The 20,208-nt window shown below is 40.8% G+C and overlaps 1 protein-coding gene across 2 annotated transcripts in view; it reads right to left on the bottom strand.

Moving 5' to 3' along the window:
• Window positions 1–9,721: 9,721 nt before the first annotated feature.
• Window positions 9,722–20,208, bottom strand: part of rps6ka5 (ribosomal protein S6 kinase, polypeptide 5) — a 165,272-nt gene continuing 154,785 nt past the window's right edge. For both annotated transcript variants that reach the window (XM_080202198.1, XM_080202199.1), the window contains one exon: window positions 9,722–19,146. In XM_080202198.1, coding sequence (XP_080058324.1) covers window positions 18,907–19,146 — 240 coding nt within the window. In that variant the 3' untranslated portion in view covers window positions 9,722–18,906. The remainder of the gene's footprint in view (window positions 19,147–20,208) is intronic.

Genomic DNA, 20,208 nt, shown 5'->3' with positions numbered 1-20,208 from the left:
TATGCCCCCCCGCCCCCCAACAACGGCAACAGGATCCGCAGCTGCAGTGCCTACTCCCACCCTAGCGGTGACTCCAGGAACTGGAGCTGCAGCGCCTACTCCCGCCATAGTGGTGACTCCAGGAATTGCAGCTGCAGCGCCTCCTCCTACCCTAGCGGTGACTCCAGGAATTGCAGCCGCGGCACCTCTCTCCTCCCCCGCCCCCCCGGCGGGGCCACCCGGGAACAGCGACTGCATCGCCGCCTCCCCCTGCGCCGTGGCTTCAAGGACTGCAACTACATCGCCTACTCCAACCCCAGCGGTGACTCCTGGAACTGCAGCGCCTACTCCAGCCCCCAACGGTGAATCCGTGAACTGCAGCGCCTACTCCAACCCCAGCAGTGAATCGGGGAACTGCAGCGCATGCTCCAACCCCAGCGGTGACCCGGGAACCGCAGCGCCTAGCGGTGACTCCCGGAACTGCAGCACCTAGCGGTGACTCCCGGAACTGCAGCACCTTCTCCAATTTCCCCAGGGGTGACTCCAGGGACCGCAGCGCCTACTCCCATCCTAGCGGTGATTCCGGGAACTGCAGTTCAGAAAACCACATTAAGGACGATCTTCTCCCGATCCTGAGCAGCTGTCCCTCTCTTTCCTTGAACCTGGGATCAGTTTTAGTCATGCTAAATAGTCCAAACTAAAGCAGTGGGTTCAGATATAACATCGTTAATCATATAATTCATTGATAATGGTACTGTTAACTAATTATAGGAGTCCATCTGCACCAATTAGTCCACATCAGAGGTGAGGATAATATACTATAAGGATCTCGCACATAACAGGTTAACATGGGTCTGCCCACTTGGTGATGTCAGAGAGCACATGATTCATGTAGTGTTGGATAGAGCTGTGTGTAGAAGCAAGCATGGAGACAACTCCTAGCTTGGCCCGTTAAAGTACCTATTTATATAGCTGCTAGTAGTTAGTGATGGTACTTACTGTTGAACTACCTGAGACTACGAGTAACTCAGTAATACCCACCAAACCAAGCCAAACACCACACAAAAAGCAACCTATGTAGTGGAGCAGTTTTCAGTCCACTGCAACATGGAATTGGTACAGTGCAGAATGAAGCTTGTCGGTCGATCTTGTTTGCACAAGTTCTCCGAATGACCAATTCTCTTAGTGCCATTCTCCCACCTTCTCCCCATATCCTTGCACATTCTTCCTTTTCGGATGAGGATCTAATTTCTTTTTGAATGCTTCAATTGAACCTGACTCCACCACACTTTCAGGCTGTGCATTCCAAACCTTTACCACCCCGCTGCGTGAAACATATTTTCCTCATATCGTTTTAGCTTCTTTGGCAATTACTTTAAACCTGTGCCCTTTCATTCTCGATCCTTTCACATGTGGGAACAGTTACTCCTGGACTCTACTCAGTCCAGAGTCCTCATGAATTTGCATACATCTATCAGATCTCCTTTCAGCCTTACATAAGAACTAAGAGTAAAAGTATGACATTCAGTCCCTTGAGCATTCTTTTCTCTAATGAAAACAATCTTAGATTGGAGAAGATTTCTTCACATCTGGAATTCCTCATCTCTCGAATCATCCTTATGAAGTATTTCTCAGTATTTTCTATATTCAATGAGAGAGGATGATATGGACAGGTGTTCCAGCGATTTCAAGCACCAATTTATTTGGAAAATTAAAATAGAATTACATCTTTCTCAAGCTGCAGTTCAATATCATAAAAGAACAAAGGATTTGTTAAAGTGAGAAGCCTGAGTTACAAGGGTTAAATATCAAAAGGTTCTTTTATGGTGATGAATGTCACTTGTTACAAACTAATGAGAAACCAGCTTTAATGTAATAAAACTGCCCAAGAAATTTAACAGATCTCATAAGGAAGTATTAGGGATCGGTAACTAAAACTTCATTTATTGTTTTAAGGAAAAACGTGTGCCAGGAGAGGAATTCCAGAACTTAGAGAGTTGACAACTGGATGATGGTGAGATTAAAATCGAGGATGTTCAAGAAACCTTAGGCCCAAAGTCATTTGCGTGGTACTGTGGCATGGCAGTTAGCACTTGCCTGTCAGCGCCAGGGACCCAGGTTCAATTCCCAGTTTGGATTGCTGTCTGTGTGGAGTCTCCACATTCTCCCTGTGTCTGTGTGGGTTTCTTCCGGGTGCTCCAGTTTCCTCCCACAGTCCGAAAGATGGGCTAGTTTAGGTGCATTGCCCATGCTAAGTTCTCCCTCTGTGTACCCGAATAGGTGCTAGGGTGTGGCAACTAGGGGATTTTCACAGTAACCTCATTGCAGTCTTAATGTAAGTTTACTTGTGACACTGATAAATAAGCTTAAAAAAACTTTAAACCTTAAAATCTGTTGACCTTGTGATGATACTGTGCCATTAAGAAATGTATTTTGTGTTGTGTTTCTTCTGACGGGACTGTTTTATATTTTAACTCTGATTACAATGCCAGATTGTTTACAACCAGCAGCCCACCTGCTGATACTGCAGAGGGTTAATTATTCCTAATTATTGGAGTGTTTGTTTTAATCTGGGCTAAAGCAGTTGTGTTATGTCAGGGTTGTCCTGGGAGTTATCTGAGTAGGGTTTGATTTGGATGATTGATAAAAACAAAATCATTACTGGGTGGAGCTAGACTTACAGAGAGAAAAAAGCAGGCAGTTGCTGTTTGAATTTCAAAAGGAACAGTAGCTCTTTTCCTCTCTCTTTCTTTCTGTGAATTGAAGCCTGAGGACCTTCTAGACCGTAAGTATCTCTCTCCAGAGATAGCTCTTGCAAAAGGCATGAAGTGCTTTCTCCTTCTCTCTCACTGGAGTTCTGCTGTATGAAGACAGGTTTTTCTTTGGAGACTGATGTCTGAGAGTCAGAAGATGGGTATCTCTCTGTATCTTTGTCCAGAGGGGTTGAAAAGCTGGAAGACTGGGAATTCGTGTAGGCATATGTTTTGCCAACTGGTTCTTAAGAGGGGCTTATGTCCATGGGGATATTGCTTAAAATGGAACTAATAGAAATATCTAGCAGTTAAGAATTATATCTTGTTATGTTTAACTATTTAAATTGATAAAGATTATGCTAATTGTTTTTGTTATATTTTAACTGTGTTAAGTAAAGTTTTTAATGAAAGCTTCCCAGTGTGTCAATAGAATCACACCTGGAGTGTAACACCTTATCCTCACACTAATGCCAAAATCAAAAATGTTAGGGTCGAGGCTAACTTCACAATATACCTTGGAGTTTCTGATCTGGTCCCTAATAACTTCCAAGCAAACGGCACTTCATACACACCATGATCCAAATTACTTATATACTGTAATCCAAAATCCTGAAAGAAATGTTTTTAATTTGTATCCGAATGAATCAGTACAACTGCTTTTACCATCTGTTGAGGGATCCTGTTCCATAGATTAACCAATTGCTTACTGAAATCACATATTTACCCTTCTTCAGACGTAGGCACTGCCCCCTAGTCTGTGCAAAGTGAAATAGGTATCCATTATCTAGCATACAAAGTTATGGACCAAATACTGGAAAATGGGATTAGCATAGATAAGTGCTTGATGGAGGGCATAGACATGTTGGGCTGAAGGACCTCTTTCTGTGCTGGAAAAATCTACGATTCCTTTTGGAATTCCAAAAGCAGCATATGTTGGTTTGAACGCCAACTAAACCAAGACTGTGGATTAGGAAGTTGTAACACCAGTGCTGCTTTCAGCAGATCATCTGAACTGCAGCATTATCCCAACAGTCGGTGCACCGAGCTGAACTTTTATATTGACAACAGGTAACGGAGCAGTGTCCATTGTCCATAACTGCAGCCCTAACTCCAAGATGGCATGCCAGCCCCCTCCTGTGGCATAGTCATCAAACTGCAGCTTGTGCCCTCAGGTCAAAACCACGCATTGGCATTGTGAGTGTATTTACACCCACATGGACTGCAGCGGCTCATTATAGGTGGATCTCGAGGGCAGTTTGGGATGGCCAATGAATGCTGACCTTGTCAGAGGGTCTCCGTTCCATGAAGAAACAAAAAAAACCCCCAGTGTTGCAATGCGGAGAATAACAAACGTAACTGCAAAGAGCAAAAATGAAACAAAAGATTTGAGTGTAGATTTTTCAGAAGTGTGAACCATTGCTCAGTGATGACCCTCTTCGAATTTAGTTTCAAAGAAGATTGTGGGTTCAAATCCCACTCCAGAAACTTGAGCACAAAATCCAGGTTTTGTCATCTCCCAGTGTCTTGGTAGGTGGCCCATCCAGTTTTATTCTTATTCAGTGTTTCTGTAGTAGTTCTAATTCAACTGAGTGGTTTGCTTGGCCATTTTAAAGGGTGGTTAAGAGACAACTGCATTGCTGTGAGTCCCGAGTCACAAGCAGGACGGCAGATGTTCTTCCTAACAAACGGAAGTAAGCCAGGTGGGTCTTCACAACAATCCAGTGGTTTCATGACTAAAACTATCTTGATGTTCCGGATTAACTAATTTATCACGCTTGTTCTTGGAGGAGAGGGTGGAGGAGGCAAAAGAGAAGGATTTAAGACAGTATGCAGTAGAGAAAGGAAGATGTGAGTAATCTTTGCATTCCAGGTTGATCCTGGAACGATGAATAGTTTATGCAGGTGAGAGAGATTTATGTATCCAACCAGATCCAGTGGTGAGTGACAAAAAGATCTTAAAAATGACGGAAGTGAAGCACTTCATGATCTGGTTATTTATTTTATTGCTGTTTGTGTTGACATTGCGGTTCACAAATTGGCTGTCATGTTTGCTACTTTACCTTGAGTTTGTTAAAGGTACTATGGAAGTGTAAGCTTTTCCTTTTATCCCTGATCGCTTCACCCTCATGTACATTAAGCCTTCAACGTCTGAGTAAGATCTGTCAGAATCTGTCAGTATGTGCGTGACAGATAAACATATGGGGGTGTAATGGCCTAGTGGTATTGTCACTCACCTATTAATCCAGAAACTCAGCTAATGTCCTAGGGATCTGGGTTCGAATCCCACCACAGTAGATGGTGGAATTTGAATTCAATAAAAAAATCTGGAATTAAGAATCTACTGACAACCGTGAAACCATTGTCAATTGTCAGAAAAACCCATCTGGATCACTAATGCCCTTTAGGGAAGGAAATCTGTCGTCCTTATCTGGTCTGGTCTACATGTGACTGCAGTTCCACAGTAATGTGGTTGACTCTTAAAAGCCCTCAAGGATGGGCAATAAATGCTGGCCCAGCCAGTGATGCTCATATCCCACAAATGAAAGATCAAATGTAGGATCGACATGCTGTGCTGTATTGAAGTCATTAGGTTACATTTCAGCTTCATTTGAAGCCATTTTTAAAAGCGGCATCTTGGCCTTTTGGCTGAGATGCAAATGAGATCAAGCCTTGAAGGAGGAGCTATGCCTGCTCCAAACAGCTTGGATCATGTAGATCAAGCCTAAGCAGGAGGTGAGAGCTCTGTCTTGTCAGCTTGGATTGGGAACGTCTCAACTTGAGACTTTGAATGGATTGGATTAGATATATAAACCAAAAAAAGTCTGGAACTGATTGGTTAATTAAGTACCGTTGTAAAGTTAGTGAGAGTGGCTTTATCTGGAATCCAGTAATTGTGTAAATTACATTTGAACTTGCTGCATTTTTTATGCGCTATTGAACAAGACTTCGCAATTGAATGATCAAAATTATAAATGATGATTTTCTCCCCCAGGAGGAAATCAAATAGAAAATCGTGTTTTACCTCAGTGAAGAGATCATTAGAGGAGTGCTAATTATCCTATCACAGCGTGTGGTCCCAGATCAAACAGTAACACAGGATGCTGTGAGATTTCAGTCACATAGCAACCAGAAGAAAGACTTGCATTATAGAACAACCTATCAGAAACACCTCATAATGCTTCATGTGTAATAAATAACTTTTAAGTATAGTGACTTTTGTTCTGTAGTTCCACTTGGTTTGTGTGTAGATTCTTGAAATTGTACAGTACAGAAGGAAATTATTCAACCCATCACGTTTCTAAGATTTGTCCAATTAGTCCCATTTCTCCCTGCTCTTTCCCCACTAGCCAAGCAATCGTTTCAAGTATTTTCCTTTTGAAAATTATTATTGAATCTGCTTCCACCAGACTTTCATTCAGCGCATTCACAGACTGTAACAATTCACTGCATAAGAATTTCTCCTCAAGACTTTCTTCTTGTGTCGCCTCTGATTCTTTAAGCAATTAACCTGTGACTGTTAGTTACTCCGATCAGTGAAAACACTTTTACTTATGTACACCATCAAAATACATCATGATTTTGAATACCTTTATTAACTTCCCCTTAATTTTCTTGTATTTCATGCATTGGAGATAAAGGCCAGAATTTTACTGCCTCGCCTGCCCTGGAATTGGGGTAAAATTCTGGCCATACAGAGATGAGTTTTTATTCATGTAGAAGCTTTATTCACAATGCTTTGAAATGTCTGCTCCACTGGCAGCAGCTGGCTTCACTTCAGTCTCTCCATCTCTAAATGACCACAGCCAAGCATAACTAATCATATGTTTAGCAGATATGGTGGTGTAGTGATAATGTTACGAGACTAGTAATCTAGGAACCCAGGTTAATGCTCTAAGGGACATGGGTTCAAATCCCATAAATCCTACACATTGATGAATCAGGAATTTATCATCAATTATAGTAAAAACCTAAACAGAAAATGCTGGAAAAATCTCAACAGGTCTGATATCAACTTTGGGGAGAGAATAGAGCCAACCTTTCAAGTCTAGATGATCCATCCAGCATCTGCAGTATTTGCTTTCATTATAGGAAAAACCTGTCTGGTTCATCAATACCCTTAGGAGATGGCAGTGCTAACTACTGTGCCACTGTGACAATACTGTGCCTTTAAGAAATGAATTTATATCATGCATCTTGTGAAGGGAATGTTTTAAACTTCAACACTGATTATGGTACCGATTTGTCTGTTCTTTGTATCCCACATGCTGATCATGCAGAAGAATGTTATTGGGGTGTTTGTTTTGTTTCAGAGAAGGTTCACTCAATATGTGCTGACATGAGGGGCTTATCTTATGAGGAAAGGTTGAGGTTATACATATTTCACTGAGAAAAATGAGAGGTGATTATATTGGCGCTGTGCACATTGACGTTTAGAAGAATGAGAGATGATCTTATTGAAATACACATAAGATCCTGAGGAGACTTGATAAGGTGGAGACTGGGAGGATGTTTCCTATTGTGGGAGAGACTAGAATTAGGGCACACAGTTTAAAAACAGGACAGGGCTGAGGGCGATTAGTCTGCGGAATTCTCTTCCCCTGAGAGCAGTGGAGACTGGCTCATTGAAGTACTCAAGACGGAGTTAGCGTTCTTGACAGACAAGGAAGTTAAGGGTTATGGGGGAGGGGGGCTGACGGAAAAGTGAAGTTGAAGCCACAATCAGATCAGCCACCATCTTATCAAATTATGGAACAGGCTCGAGGGGCCAATTCAGTACTGTTTTAAAATCCCATGTTCCTAATGTGAAACTTGCTCCCAAGGGGAATAGGAAGGCAAGTTGTGGGGAAGCTGGGTTGAAGGAATAGATGGACTGAGATGAAGTCAAGCAGGAGGAGGCTGGTTTGGAGTCTAAACACCTGTGTAGATCAATCTGTACTGTAGATTTTCTGCTCCAATTTTGTCCAGTTATTCGACTTTTACCCTTCAGTACAATGCTTCCGAGTAAGTCAATTTTAAAGGATCTGTTTGGAAAAAAATAATATAGGATGAGGATTGTATTACTGTACCTGTATGGTGCTCACATGATGTGAATCAGAGGATGTTGAAGCGAATCCATGAGTAACACATCACAATAATGAAGTGTATAATTGGGTGAGCTGCTGTATTTGATTTATTATTGTCACATGTGTTAACACACAGTGAAAAGTAGTTTCTTGCACGCTATACACACAAAGCATACCGTTTGTAGAGAAGGAAACGAGACAGTGCAGAATGTGATGATTAAATTGGGTGGCACAAGATGTCTGTGTGTTTACTGCTTCAAAAATTGACTCTTGCTACTTTGACAAGGAGCAATGGGATCAGAATGAGATCTGCTCCAATTACAGTAATTATTATCTTATCCCTCTTTGCATCAAGGGTACAGATTTGTTGTTAAGCTCTGCAGTGACCTTGGAACTCTGTGGCAGAACCTGAACATCAAGAGGGACAAAAACAAATTAAACATTGGATTTAAAGTGATTTCCCATATTATCACTTCTTTTCCCGTTTCCTCCAACTATATATTAGGGATGACAGAAGCCACTGGGCCAGAATTCTCCGACCTCGCCTGTAGCTGGGGTTCTCCAGCCCCACTGCAGTGAATGGAGTTGGCAGCTGTTGCGAGGCATGAACAGCTGGCGAATTCTAGCCACTGTCTTCGGAACTTCACCCCAAATTCTGTTCCCAAGCCACTGAGAATTTGACACTGGTTCTTTCTGGGGTGCAATTGCACAAGTACAGGTCTGAGATTGACCAACTTGCCAGAGTCCAGCAGTGAAATTTGCTCCTTCCTGATCAAAAGAAGAGTTCCACATTTAGTTAAATATTACACCAACCAGCAAAATTAAACAGCTGTTGATATATTCAAGTCTTAAGGAAGCTATAATCTCTGATAATTGGATGTCCGGTAGCATCAGTCATCACTCAACTAATCTAATTAAGGATCAAATTAACAATCAAGATGTTTTAGCTCATGAGGCACGGTGTAGTGAAATTGATTTTTAAATCACTGCACAATGCATACAAATTTTTCAAGAATCTTTTTGCAGTTGCAGGATCTGTACGTTGCTGACAAAGCCAGTGTCTATTACTCATTTCTAATAGTACTTGTCATGGTTTGGAAATAAAACTGATTGGAACACTAGGCAGGTTCAAAGGGCAGTTCAAAGTCAATCACATTGCCGTGGCTTTGGATTCATGAGTAGGTCAGACAGGTTAAGGATGGCAGATTTTCTTTTTTCCTTAAAAGACAGCAGTGAACAATCTGGTAATTTCATGGGACAGAATATTGTTCCTTCTCCTGTGGCATGTTTGTGGGCGGGGGTGGGGTGTGGGTGACATTTAAACAGGCAGGTGGGCACCTGTTTAAATCCAAGGCACAATACCTAATCAAGGGAACTGGTAGCAGAAAAGGTGGGGCAGTAAGAGCCAACTCCCTGTCCTTGCTGCCAACTCCACCTGCCACCCCATCACTCACCTGTGATCTGGGATCCAGCAACATTCCTCGGCTTAGGGTGGGTGTTGTACCGACAGCAGCCACCACCTCCCAATGGCGCTGCCATTCCATGGAATTGATTTACCAACAGCTTCAAGAGGACAGGATTTCTGCTCCCAGAGTCCTTCATCCTGGGGAAGGCCAGCTAAGTGCTTGAGCGGCCATCCCCCCAAAAAAAGCGACACATAGCTCTCATTGACTTTCCAGCCATGATGACAGCACCTTCACCACCATTAAATACTGTCCTATGGGCACAGTAAGGAGTCTCACAACACCAGGTTAAAGTCCAACGTGTTTATTTGGTATCACAAGCTTTCAGTCCTATGTTCAGCAACCTACTTACCTGCGAAAATGACTACTGAGGCACCAGAGGAGTTGCCACGTCAGCTTTGAATAACCCAGCGCAATGACAGACAAGTCAATACTACAAAAAAGAACAATTTGCTTATTTCATACTATTGGCAAGTTTATTTCAGTTCAAAAGACAGACAGTATCAAGTACATTTATTCACACAAATGTCTCTGAAAGTGTGAGCCCTTGGTTTCAATAGTAATCCTCTACTTAAAACGGAATAAAACTGAAGCAAGCACATTAGTACATGCCAAACACTGCACCACTTCTTAAAATAGCATCACAAGTAGTTTACAAAGCACAATTTTCCCCATCGCCCAACACAAGTTGTCAAGTTGATACAACTTATTCAGTAAATTCCCTAAAGCAAAGGAAAGGTTGTTTCCATAATGACTAACTTTCGACACCACGTTTACAAATTCTACCCTTCCCTGCACCATTAAAATACTCTTGATTTGGATTTCATCTCAGCAATAAATAAACCATATTATCAACCCCATGTCACCTTGTAATATATGCCTCTACAAACCATCACCATAATTAATCAGTTTATATAACAAGCTGATAATTCTCTCTCTGGTTGAGCAGGTATGTACAGCGAGGGGCGAGAATACAATACTTTGGCATCTTTTTTTTGTTTAAAAACCTTCGCTATCAACTCGATGTTGCAAAAGTTCTACACAGAAATGCTTCAACACTTTCAATTCCTAGCCCAGCTAGAAAAAAAGAGACTAGTTCTGAACAGACAATTGGATATCTAACGTACGAGTACGGTCTTGTGTTGCATAAAGTGTATAACTGCTAGTAGGATTTCCACAGTGTGTAGCTTAACTTATACAGGGAAAATATTTGTACAACACACAAACTGCTGTGTGTCTTTTTTGTCCCTGTTACAACAGCAATGTGTGAAATATATATAATATATAAATAGGAATTATTCTCAAGTCAAATACATCAAGCCATATTAAACAAGTTATTCACATTGTAGCTCCCTTACCTTTAAAACTTTTAAAAACTTTCTTCTATCAAATACTGTTACAAATCCACTGTTTAACAAAAAAATCCTTAATCTGATTTAAATTTCTATCTCCTTGTTTGGTGGGCCTATTCCAATAGCTATGTGCAGACTTAGGAAGTCACAGGTAGTTACTAGGCTGGGAACAGAGAGATCATTTTGCTGGTGATTTTCTCTCCAAAGTTTGAGGCTTTCTCCACCAAGTTATATGTGTCAACGCAGGCAACTTATTCATGGCCTTTAACAGAGCCATTCTCCCTGTTGAGGTAAAACAGGGCTACTGTACTGAATAGCATGCAGAATAGAATAAGTATGGAAGGGTTAGCACTGCTCTTCCTAAGTGTAAAGGCGCCACACGACTCAAAACTCATTGTAAAACCAGGGACTGTTCTAAATGCACAACAGGTCAGTTGGGAGTTAAAGTTGTTGGGAGGGCAAGAGAGGCATGTTAACCTTTTGAGGATGCCCTGTGAGTTGTAACCAAGAGCCGTATCTCAAATGCTAACTCATCTCTCCCCTCTACACACCAAATGATTCATGGTGCGTTTTCAGTATTTTCTGATATTGTTTTGGAATTCCAACTATGCTAGTTTGCTTTTAAACGCGATGCTCAAGGAAAACCCTGTCAACAAAGCATGGCAATCCATGGTCCACCAGTGAAAATGGTCTTGTTCCTATAGTCCTACCGCAAGTTAATGCAGTTCAATCTGTATTGGTTCCTGATGTATTACTTACTCTGAATATACAAACTGGGAACTTGAAGAAAAGTAGGAATTAGCAGTAAAGTCTCATTTGGCCACACTGCCCAAAACATTTGCAATATGTTCTTCTGCCCATTATAACAGTCTGTATTCTTAGAAGTTAATAGGGAATGCTATTTTATCAGATAGTTATCAATGGATTCAGAAAACTAGCCTTATCTCTGGAGAAAAGAGACTGGTGAGGTTGCTGGAAAGCGGGGTTGATTATAAGAAACAAAAATCCTGTGGGGTGAGATTCTCCGACCTCCCAGCTGTGTATTTCCTGCCAGCGGGAGGTGGTATGTTGTTTGCTAGCGGTGGGATTCCCTGGTCCCACTGACTGCACCCCACGCCGGTGGAAACATGCGGGTGGGGATGCATTACAGGCAAGACTGGAGAATCCTGCTGGCATGAATGACCAGAGAATTCCAGTCTCTGTGCTTGTATGTATCCCATTCTGCGGACTGGTGAATAATACATTTCAAAAGTTTTTTACCTTTTGAGTCAAATCATTAGACTGTAATTTAGGAGGGTGGAATGAACAGAAACATAAATTTACAAGTGGGCATTCAGAAATTAATTTGTCATAAAATTGTTATATTTCTTTCCAAGGTGACTTCCACAGTCTTAATCCTTGATTTGTGCAAAACTCAGCAGAACGTGTTTAAAAGTTTGGATCTTTCTTAACAAAGAAAAGCCAGAAATTCACTGTCACTAGTGCGAGATATCCTGCCTAACTTACAGCGAATACAAAAGTAGCACACACCTTGGCAAAAGGTTTGAGGTATGTATTATTGACGAGCTTGCTATATTGCCTGCACAGTCCAACCCTTGTCATGCTGTCCTCTCACTCACTGCCATCCACAGTCGTGCTGCATCCTCGTCCAGATTACAAAGTTACGATAACGCAACACCCAATTCCTGGAAAATCTAAAAAACTAGTACAGTAAATTATGCAAATATTTGCTCACACTTTTTCAAAAGGTACACACATCCCATTAATTAATGCTCTTGTTTCTTAAAACGTGTGTTTAAAAAAAAAACAAAGAATCTTGACACGCGTATAGATCTAATGTACATTAACAGCTGTCACTTGATTGAGGAAAAAAACATTCTGATATGTAATCAGAATAAAACAAACTCACAGGCTCAAAGGTCTTCTTGCAGGCTAAGCAATTATTTTTGCAGGTTAGTATTAATGCACCATAATTGTTTGCAGTCCACCCACGAAATGGCAGCATGATTTTAGGTTGCAAAGCTCATGTTTTCAAATCAAGGTCTTTGAGGGGACGCCAGAAATCCACAAGGATTGTCTTGAGTATTTTCTATTGTGTATTTTCTTGATGTTGATTTATTAGTGCATTATTTTCATTGCTGTCCGGAAATAAGGTTTCATGTAGTGACAGTACTCTAATAACATTGTTTACCTTTCAGATGGAATACTTTTGGAGTCCTTGGAAGGAAAATTTCAGTTGCAATCTGTATTTTAGAAGTTAATATTTGTCACTATTTGTGGAAGATCTTCAAAAGTGTGTCAACATTTGCAGAAGGTCTCTGGCAGGGTGGCAATGGGGTATGGGCAATCCCTGGACATGTTCCAATATTTAGAGAGCTTTCCCATATAGTAAAAAGATATGAAGATCTCTTGTTAAAGCCCTCTTCACACTGCAATTAAATGTGCAATATCCTGGAATTAACTAGGAGACACATTTCTCCTTTCTCTTTCTCAACATAACAGGGGAAGTAAAAACTATTCAGAAATCTGGTTAAAACATCTGAGTGTCAGACTTAAATGAAAATCTTCCAACTATTTGACATTCAGCAATTTAATTGCAGTGTGAAAGATGGGATCTACTTTATTAATTTTGAAAAATAATTGTATATGATTGCAATTCTGAACAGTCATTGTTACGTGACTGGGCATAAATGACTAGGGATCAAAAATCCCTGAACAGTTTGTACATGTCAGTAGGCATGCTTTATATCTCATTACTGCCTTCTATACCAATAGGAGTCATCCTGTACAACAGTACATCAATATTCATTGTGCAAAACATTGAGCTGCTTGGCAAGTTACCATGTACATGGAGAGACCTTACTTGGAAAAAGGCCCAATACAAAAGCAAAGCAGGACAAAGCTACAAACAATCATGTATCATTCTCCTGATTGCTGTCTAAATGTGAAAAATGATTGGATTTATTCCACTGGTGATGTGGTTTATTTTCACAGTACATGGGATTTAGACTTGGGCCATAAATGTGAAAGATTCAAGATGAGATTGGCACTTAATAAACAAATCTAAGAAGGCTGCAAACAATCAGAATATTTAACATTCTGGTTGTAATGTTTTGTGAGAGTATCTGAAACAGGACCTGGACTCTGCAGTAGTGAGGACAGTGAAACAGACAGCTTGAGGAGCTGACTGAGTGAGTAGAGGGGTTAGAAGAAATGTCTTCATGCTGCAGGCTACTGAAGTGTGAAAATAGAGTGGTTTAGGTAGAGGCCATTGGGCATTTTGAGGGAAAAATGAATTTATCTTCCAAAAAAATGAGATATGCTGGGTGGATCAGGATTGGTGGGGGATGGTTGTGATGCTGGGGGAAGGTAAGTAAAGCTTACTTATTGGTCATAAATAAGCTTACATTAACACTGCAATTAAGTTACTGTCACCACACTCTGGCACCTGTTCAGGTTACATTGAGGGAGAATTTAACGTGGCCAACGTATCTAACCAACATGTCTTTCGGATTGTGGGAGGAAACCGGAGCATCTGGAGGAAAACCATGCAGACACAGGGAGAATGTGCAGACTGCGCACAGACAGTGAACCAAGCCAGGATTCGAACTCGGGTCCTTGGCTCTGTGAAGCAGCAATGCTAACCACTGTGCCACCGATGCACTCACCGCTGCCCCCCCCCCACCCCAAACACCCCCCGGTGGTGGAGTGTGAAGCTACAGGTTTTAATTTTGGACTGTTCCAGCAAAGAGCTGACAGGAAGCGTGATGGGCTGAACAGCTGCCTCATGTGATGTGAACTTTTTATGTTTACATGGATTTGTACAAGAAGGGCATCAACTGAAATTCCTACCCTTTAGTTGCTTTAAGTTTGCTGCAGGTACAATTTTATTAGTTTGGACAATAATATTGAACACTTCAATCAATGAAAAAAATGAATACCATTTTCTTGCAAATGTAAATAAGCACAATCCTTACTTGGAACATTCCCTCTGGGGGAAGGGTCAACTGATCTACAATATTATTTACTGAAACTTTTTTGTTGTAAATATATATATTTTAAATTGCATCAATTTCATAGCACATTTGCACAGTGGGACAATTCTCACTACACACAATAAAACCACAATTAAATTCTCACTAAAAAAACTGCAATGAGTATTTGCCAACCTCCTTTAAGGAGCTATAGTTAAAACAAGTTGACTTTAAAGTTCTAAAAAGTCTTAGAAGCTTTCACTGACTCACCTGAATAAAGCTATCAACTTTTAAAAATGAGTATAAGTCGCTAGAAAGTTGCAATGAACTCTTCAGTGTTTGAATTATTCTTCCCTCATTAAAATACTTTAAATATTTAATAAATATAGCAACATGGCAGTGCCCTGTAACAATAATATTCCGATTTCAATTAAATCTTTAAGCTGTCAGAAAAGTCAATATTATACAGGGTTAAAAACTGTATGCAAAACATATATATATTCCCTATAATCTGTTGCTATGCAAGCTCAACTTCAACAGCATAAATCTGCAGGGAGAAAATGTTCTGAATTATCCTGCAGTGTGAAGAGCGCACAGCTCCAGATAAAGATGACTTCAAACAGACTGAAGGAAGATCAGCAGCTCTTTCAAACTATCAGCTGCATATTTCACCTGGATGTAAAATCAAAATCAACACTGCAGCCTGTTCGGTAGCGCAAGTTAATATTTACAAAGTCTCACTGAAGACATTATGTTCACTATGAAAATAGCATTTTAAAGAGTTTGTAAAATTCAATCTGAACCATGCATCAAATATTCAGAAATCCAGTGATTGACAGCCACTTACTTCTCCACATTACAGCACCTTGGACACTTTCAATATGGAGGTCCAGAGATCCTATTTACTCAGCAAATTCCCAAGCTGAACGAGTCTCACAAATATACAAAAAAAAACTCACTATTGAAAGGCATTTAAGATGAAACTTCCTCTCCCCAGAAACTGTCTAATAGCATAGAATATGCACAATGTAGAAATATATCATTCTACAGTGCAACATACCCAGAGAATGCAACCACAATGGCCCAAATTTCCTGAAAAGTTTCCGTGTAAACGTGGCATAAGAGAGATGCAGCACCTTTTCTGAGGAAATTTGCACATAACTGGTTCCAACCAGTTTACATTGCAACATCCCCACCAGCAAATTTCTTCAACTGTTTCCCTTTCTTCCCAGATACATCTATTGAGACCCTCTGCCTCTTTATTTTCATAGCTCCTCCCCATCTAACTGAATTTGGATGAATAATGTGCTGACGTGGATTTACATTCAATGGTTTGGGACCATCATGGTCAAAATCAGCTGATATTGGCACAATGGATAGTGATTCTCTTATGGAACCTGCATCATACCTAAGCAACATGCAGTCAGTCTCAGTGTACACACAATTTGTAGACCGCCTCCCGCACAACCCCACACATTCAGGAAGAATGTCCTTCCCAACAGGCTTCGTGCTATTCTGCATAATAATGGACGAGGAACAGGAGCAGAGGCAGTGGGCCTCAAGTGAGGCACCATGGCAGAAGATAAGTCCAATCGCTAGTACACCTTTTTGCATTTGTTTTATGCCAGTTGTAGGCAGATGGTCACCGTAGGAAATTCTGGAAAAGTCCCTGCTGGCAATTTCAGAGCTGAAACCAATGTAAAGTTCACCATCATTTCTGCATAAAAGTGAGTCAGGACCAATTATGTTAGCAGTCTCCAGCTCCAATGCCAGGCCACATGTAGCTTTCAATGTTCCTCTAGCCCCTTCACTGAAAAAAGATGCAAACAATTGCATGTAGTCACCAATCAATCAAGTGCATAAGCACAAAGATTTGTGCTTTTCTTTGCAAGACAGCTAGAGGGCTAGGTTACATTAGTATGTAAAAGGTTACTTGGCCTTTTATTTGGTCAAAAGACTGTAGATCATGAAGATCAAGTTTTCTTTTCAACAAAATAATGAGTTCTGAAAGCTTATAAATTTCCTATTCACATAACAGTAATCAGAGACAACTGGCTTTCAAAATCTCATGAATACCAAGCTCATTTATAAATCCTTTTAGATTCCTTGTTTCATTATGACTGACATTACATTCAATAAAAAAAACAGAAAATGCTGGAGAAATTTAACAGCCTAGGCTGTATCTGTTCAGAGAGAAACTGGAGATTCAAGTTACAGATTGCCTGAAAGGCCAGTGACCTGAATCGTGTTTCTCTGTCCACAGATGCTGACTGACCAGTTTAGTGGTTCCAGCATGTGCTGTTTATGTTTCAGGTTGCCAGCAAACTGCAGTAATTTGCTTTCTTTTCCCCTTTTTATGTTCAGTACTTGGTCTAAACGCTATCAGCCAAAGAATCAAAATTGGGACATCAGAACTGAACAGAATAACCGCTCCTTTTCTGCATTTGTAAAATTCAGCGGGTTTTAGAAGTATGTTTCCCGCTGCCAAAAAGGAGTAACAATATCTAACAGAAACTTCTGCAAACTAGACAGAGTCGCTTACTCTCTCGTTCCTTTGATTCCTATGGATCACCTTCATCACAATGTTTTGTTAACATCTGACCTGCAGTTATGAGCACAGGTTCACAAAGAAACAGAATGCACCCAACTGAACCCAAATTCTTTGTAAGAGTCTCTTTGCTGCATAAACAGGGAGTAAGAAACATGCAGAACTACATAATCCGGATTTCTTGCATTAATCACATTAATCTGAAGCTGGTGATCTTCACCGCTCAGCTAACTAATTACCAGTCACTTTGAAAGCACTACTACAGAAAAATCATCAGAGGAGTCAAATTGTTGGCTGTGACGCAGTGCGAGTTAAATTAATGGTTGCAACACAATTCTTTAAACTTGTACTAACAGATTGGCTACATAATTATCATCCATGCAAAAAAATAAACACACTACGTGCCAAAGAATACATAAATAACAAAGCACGTGGCATAAGGAGCACACATTACGATCAAATAGCCTTTGTTTCAATATAGAAGCAAATTTCTCATATGGCCCCTAAAAATAGAACATATATATATATATATATATAAAGGATGTGTTCAGACTCAGATTTCCCATATCGGTCATTCACTTGACATCACATTTAAAAAACACTGCACAGTCAGAATTCGTGACACGTTTTGAGGGAGAAAGGAAACCTTTAATTTTCTCCCCCATTTGGAATATGGATTTCCCTCTTCCCTCCATTCACTATCTCTGAACCAGCAATCAATAAAACTGTGAGAATGGGTAAACAAGGCGTTCTACCAGTCACATGGAACAAAGCATGCCATGTGCCTGATGTCTCCGAATTTGAGACAAGGAAGTAGGGTGGATGAGTGGACTGAGAGGTGATGGGAGGAGGACTGTGTTCCCATCAGGCAGCTGTGGGTGATTTCCGCGTCCAGCTACACCAGAGCAGGTCCACGGCGCAGCACAGAGCAAGTGATTGAAAAAAATTAAAAGCAAAACGGGGATGGTTCTAAAGTTGCACAGTGCAAGCAAATAACGTGAGATATCTGAGCCACCTGCACATCTTGATTGCATATGTTATGTCCATTGTAGATCTGTACAGTAAGTTTCGTACTTTTGATTCAGTCCTATAGGGAAAGGTAAACAGATCCAACACAGTGCCTTCATCTTACTTTGTACCTTGTAGGATCTGCAGGACAGAAAATATGTGCGAATGTTCTTTGAAAAGTGCACCCGATAACATTGTGTGCTGCAGCAATTCTTTCACATTTTAAAAAAAAAGGACACAGAAAAGTGAATAAACGCTCCGCAGAAATGCTACATGGAATTCACAGGACAGAAATGGGCCATTCAGCCCAACTGGTTTATGCCGGTGTTAATGGTCCACAGGAACTTCCTCCCACCCTTCCCCATCTAATTCTGTCAGCATATCCTTTCTCCCCTGTATACTTATCTTGCCTCTCCTTAAAGAGATCTATTCTGCTTGCGGTGATTAATCAGTGTGGTGGTAATATCCTCCTGAATTCCTGATTGGATATATAGTGACTGTCATATTTATGATTCCTATGTTTAGATTCCCCAGAGAAAACCAATCAATTGATAATGTAGGGAAGTAAGGAACTATTTATCATTGTTTTACATATATTGTGCTTTTGAATAAATTAAAAGCACAACATATTTCAGGCATTTTGAAGGGTGAAACACTTAAAAGAAAATAATGTGACTTGTGGTCCTCAAAGGATAAAGTCAAATTCACAATTAAAAACTCACAAATGTAATTTTTTTTTAAATTGTGAAAGGGTGGTTGTAGCAGCTTAATCAGAGAACTGAAAGATACTGTCCGGATTATTGCTGTCTACTGGGTTGTTGGGCTGTAGCTTCTTCGTTGGTGTGGTTTTGCCATGGGACTGAGAGGAGGAGGAGTGGGAACTTTCACTTGAGCTGCTCCGTGTTTCGGTACTGGTGCTGGTTTTCTTCATCTTGCGTCTTTTTGCCAGAGGCGCCTTGTCCACATTCTGAAGGCAAAAGCCTTCCCTCTTGCATTTGTTGAAGGCCTGGGCATTGGTCAAACAGAGTGAAAAGAAATCAATGCACAGATAAAAGCAAATTACTGTGGATGCTGGAATCTGAAACCACAAGAGAAAATGCTGGAAAATCACGCAGGTCTATAAGGAGAGAAAAGAGCTGACATTTCGAGTCCAGATGATTTGACAAAGGGTCACCTGCACTCAATGTTAGCTCTTTTCTCTCCTTACAGGCGCTGCCAGACCGGCTGAGATTTTCCAGCATTTTCTCTTTTGGAATCAATGCATAGAATTCATTTTATTGGCCATGTCGGAGACAGCACCAACATCGATAGAAAGTCTTTAACAGAGTGAAATATCACAAAGATGCTTTGACACCAAGCCACGCGAAAAGATGTTCAGACAATTGACCAAAGCTTGGTCAAAGATTTCTAAAGAGGTAAAGCACTAAAGTGAGGTGCATACTGATTACACACAACATTGACTTTGAAAGCTGCCTGCTCCCTCTGCATTCAAAGCGTAAATATTTCCCTTGATTTTACCATTTGAGGATGATGACAGTTTGATTAATATATAAATGATGAAGCATTTTTAAAAGTTGGTATGAAATATTGGCATCTATTAAATGTATTTAATCTTATACTTAATGAACAAGCCTGAATTTCAATCTTGTGGCCCACTGAGATAAAGGAGAGCCGCTCTTGAGGCCCAGTCACTGGTCCAGGTTCTCCATCACTAGACATCACTCCAGTGTGGCTTATGGGGGATGGGGGAAGGAGATATGGAAGGATAAGGGAACTGAGGGATAATAGGGATCTTACTGGACCAGGAGAGAGCGCAGGTCAACGACCATAGGCTCCCTGTTTAAATCGCTTCATGATGTGGAGATGCCGGCGTTGGACTGGGGTAAACACAGTAAGAAGTCCGACAACACCAGGTTTAAGTCCAAATCGGTTGGACTTAAACCTGGTGTTGTCAGACTTCTTACTGTATAAATTGCTTCAGACAGTTTTCTGTAACACCGACAGCATTTGCAGCTAACTCCTATTCCCTTCTCAGCCCTTTTCTCCTTGGTGAAGCATCTTTGTAGAG

This window comes from Carcharhinus amblyrhynchos, chromosome 14 (assembly GCF_965287045.1).
Source record: "Carcharhinus amblyrhynchos chromosome 14, sCarAmb.v2.hapA, whole genome shotgun sequence".
In the NCBI taxonomy this organism is placed as follows: domain Eukaryota; kingdom Metazoa; phylum Chordata; class Chondrichthyes; order Carcharhiniformes; family Carcharhinidae; genus Carcharhinus; species Carcharhinus amblyrhynchos.
The sequence above is the reverse complement of the archived record's forward strand: the minus strand, read 5'-3'. Positions and strand labels throughout refer to the sequence as shown.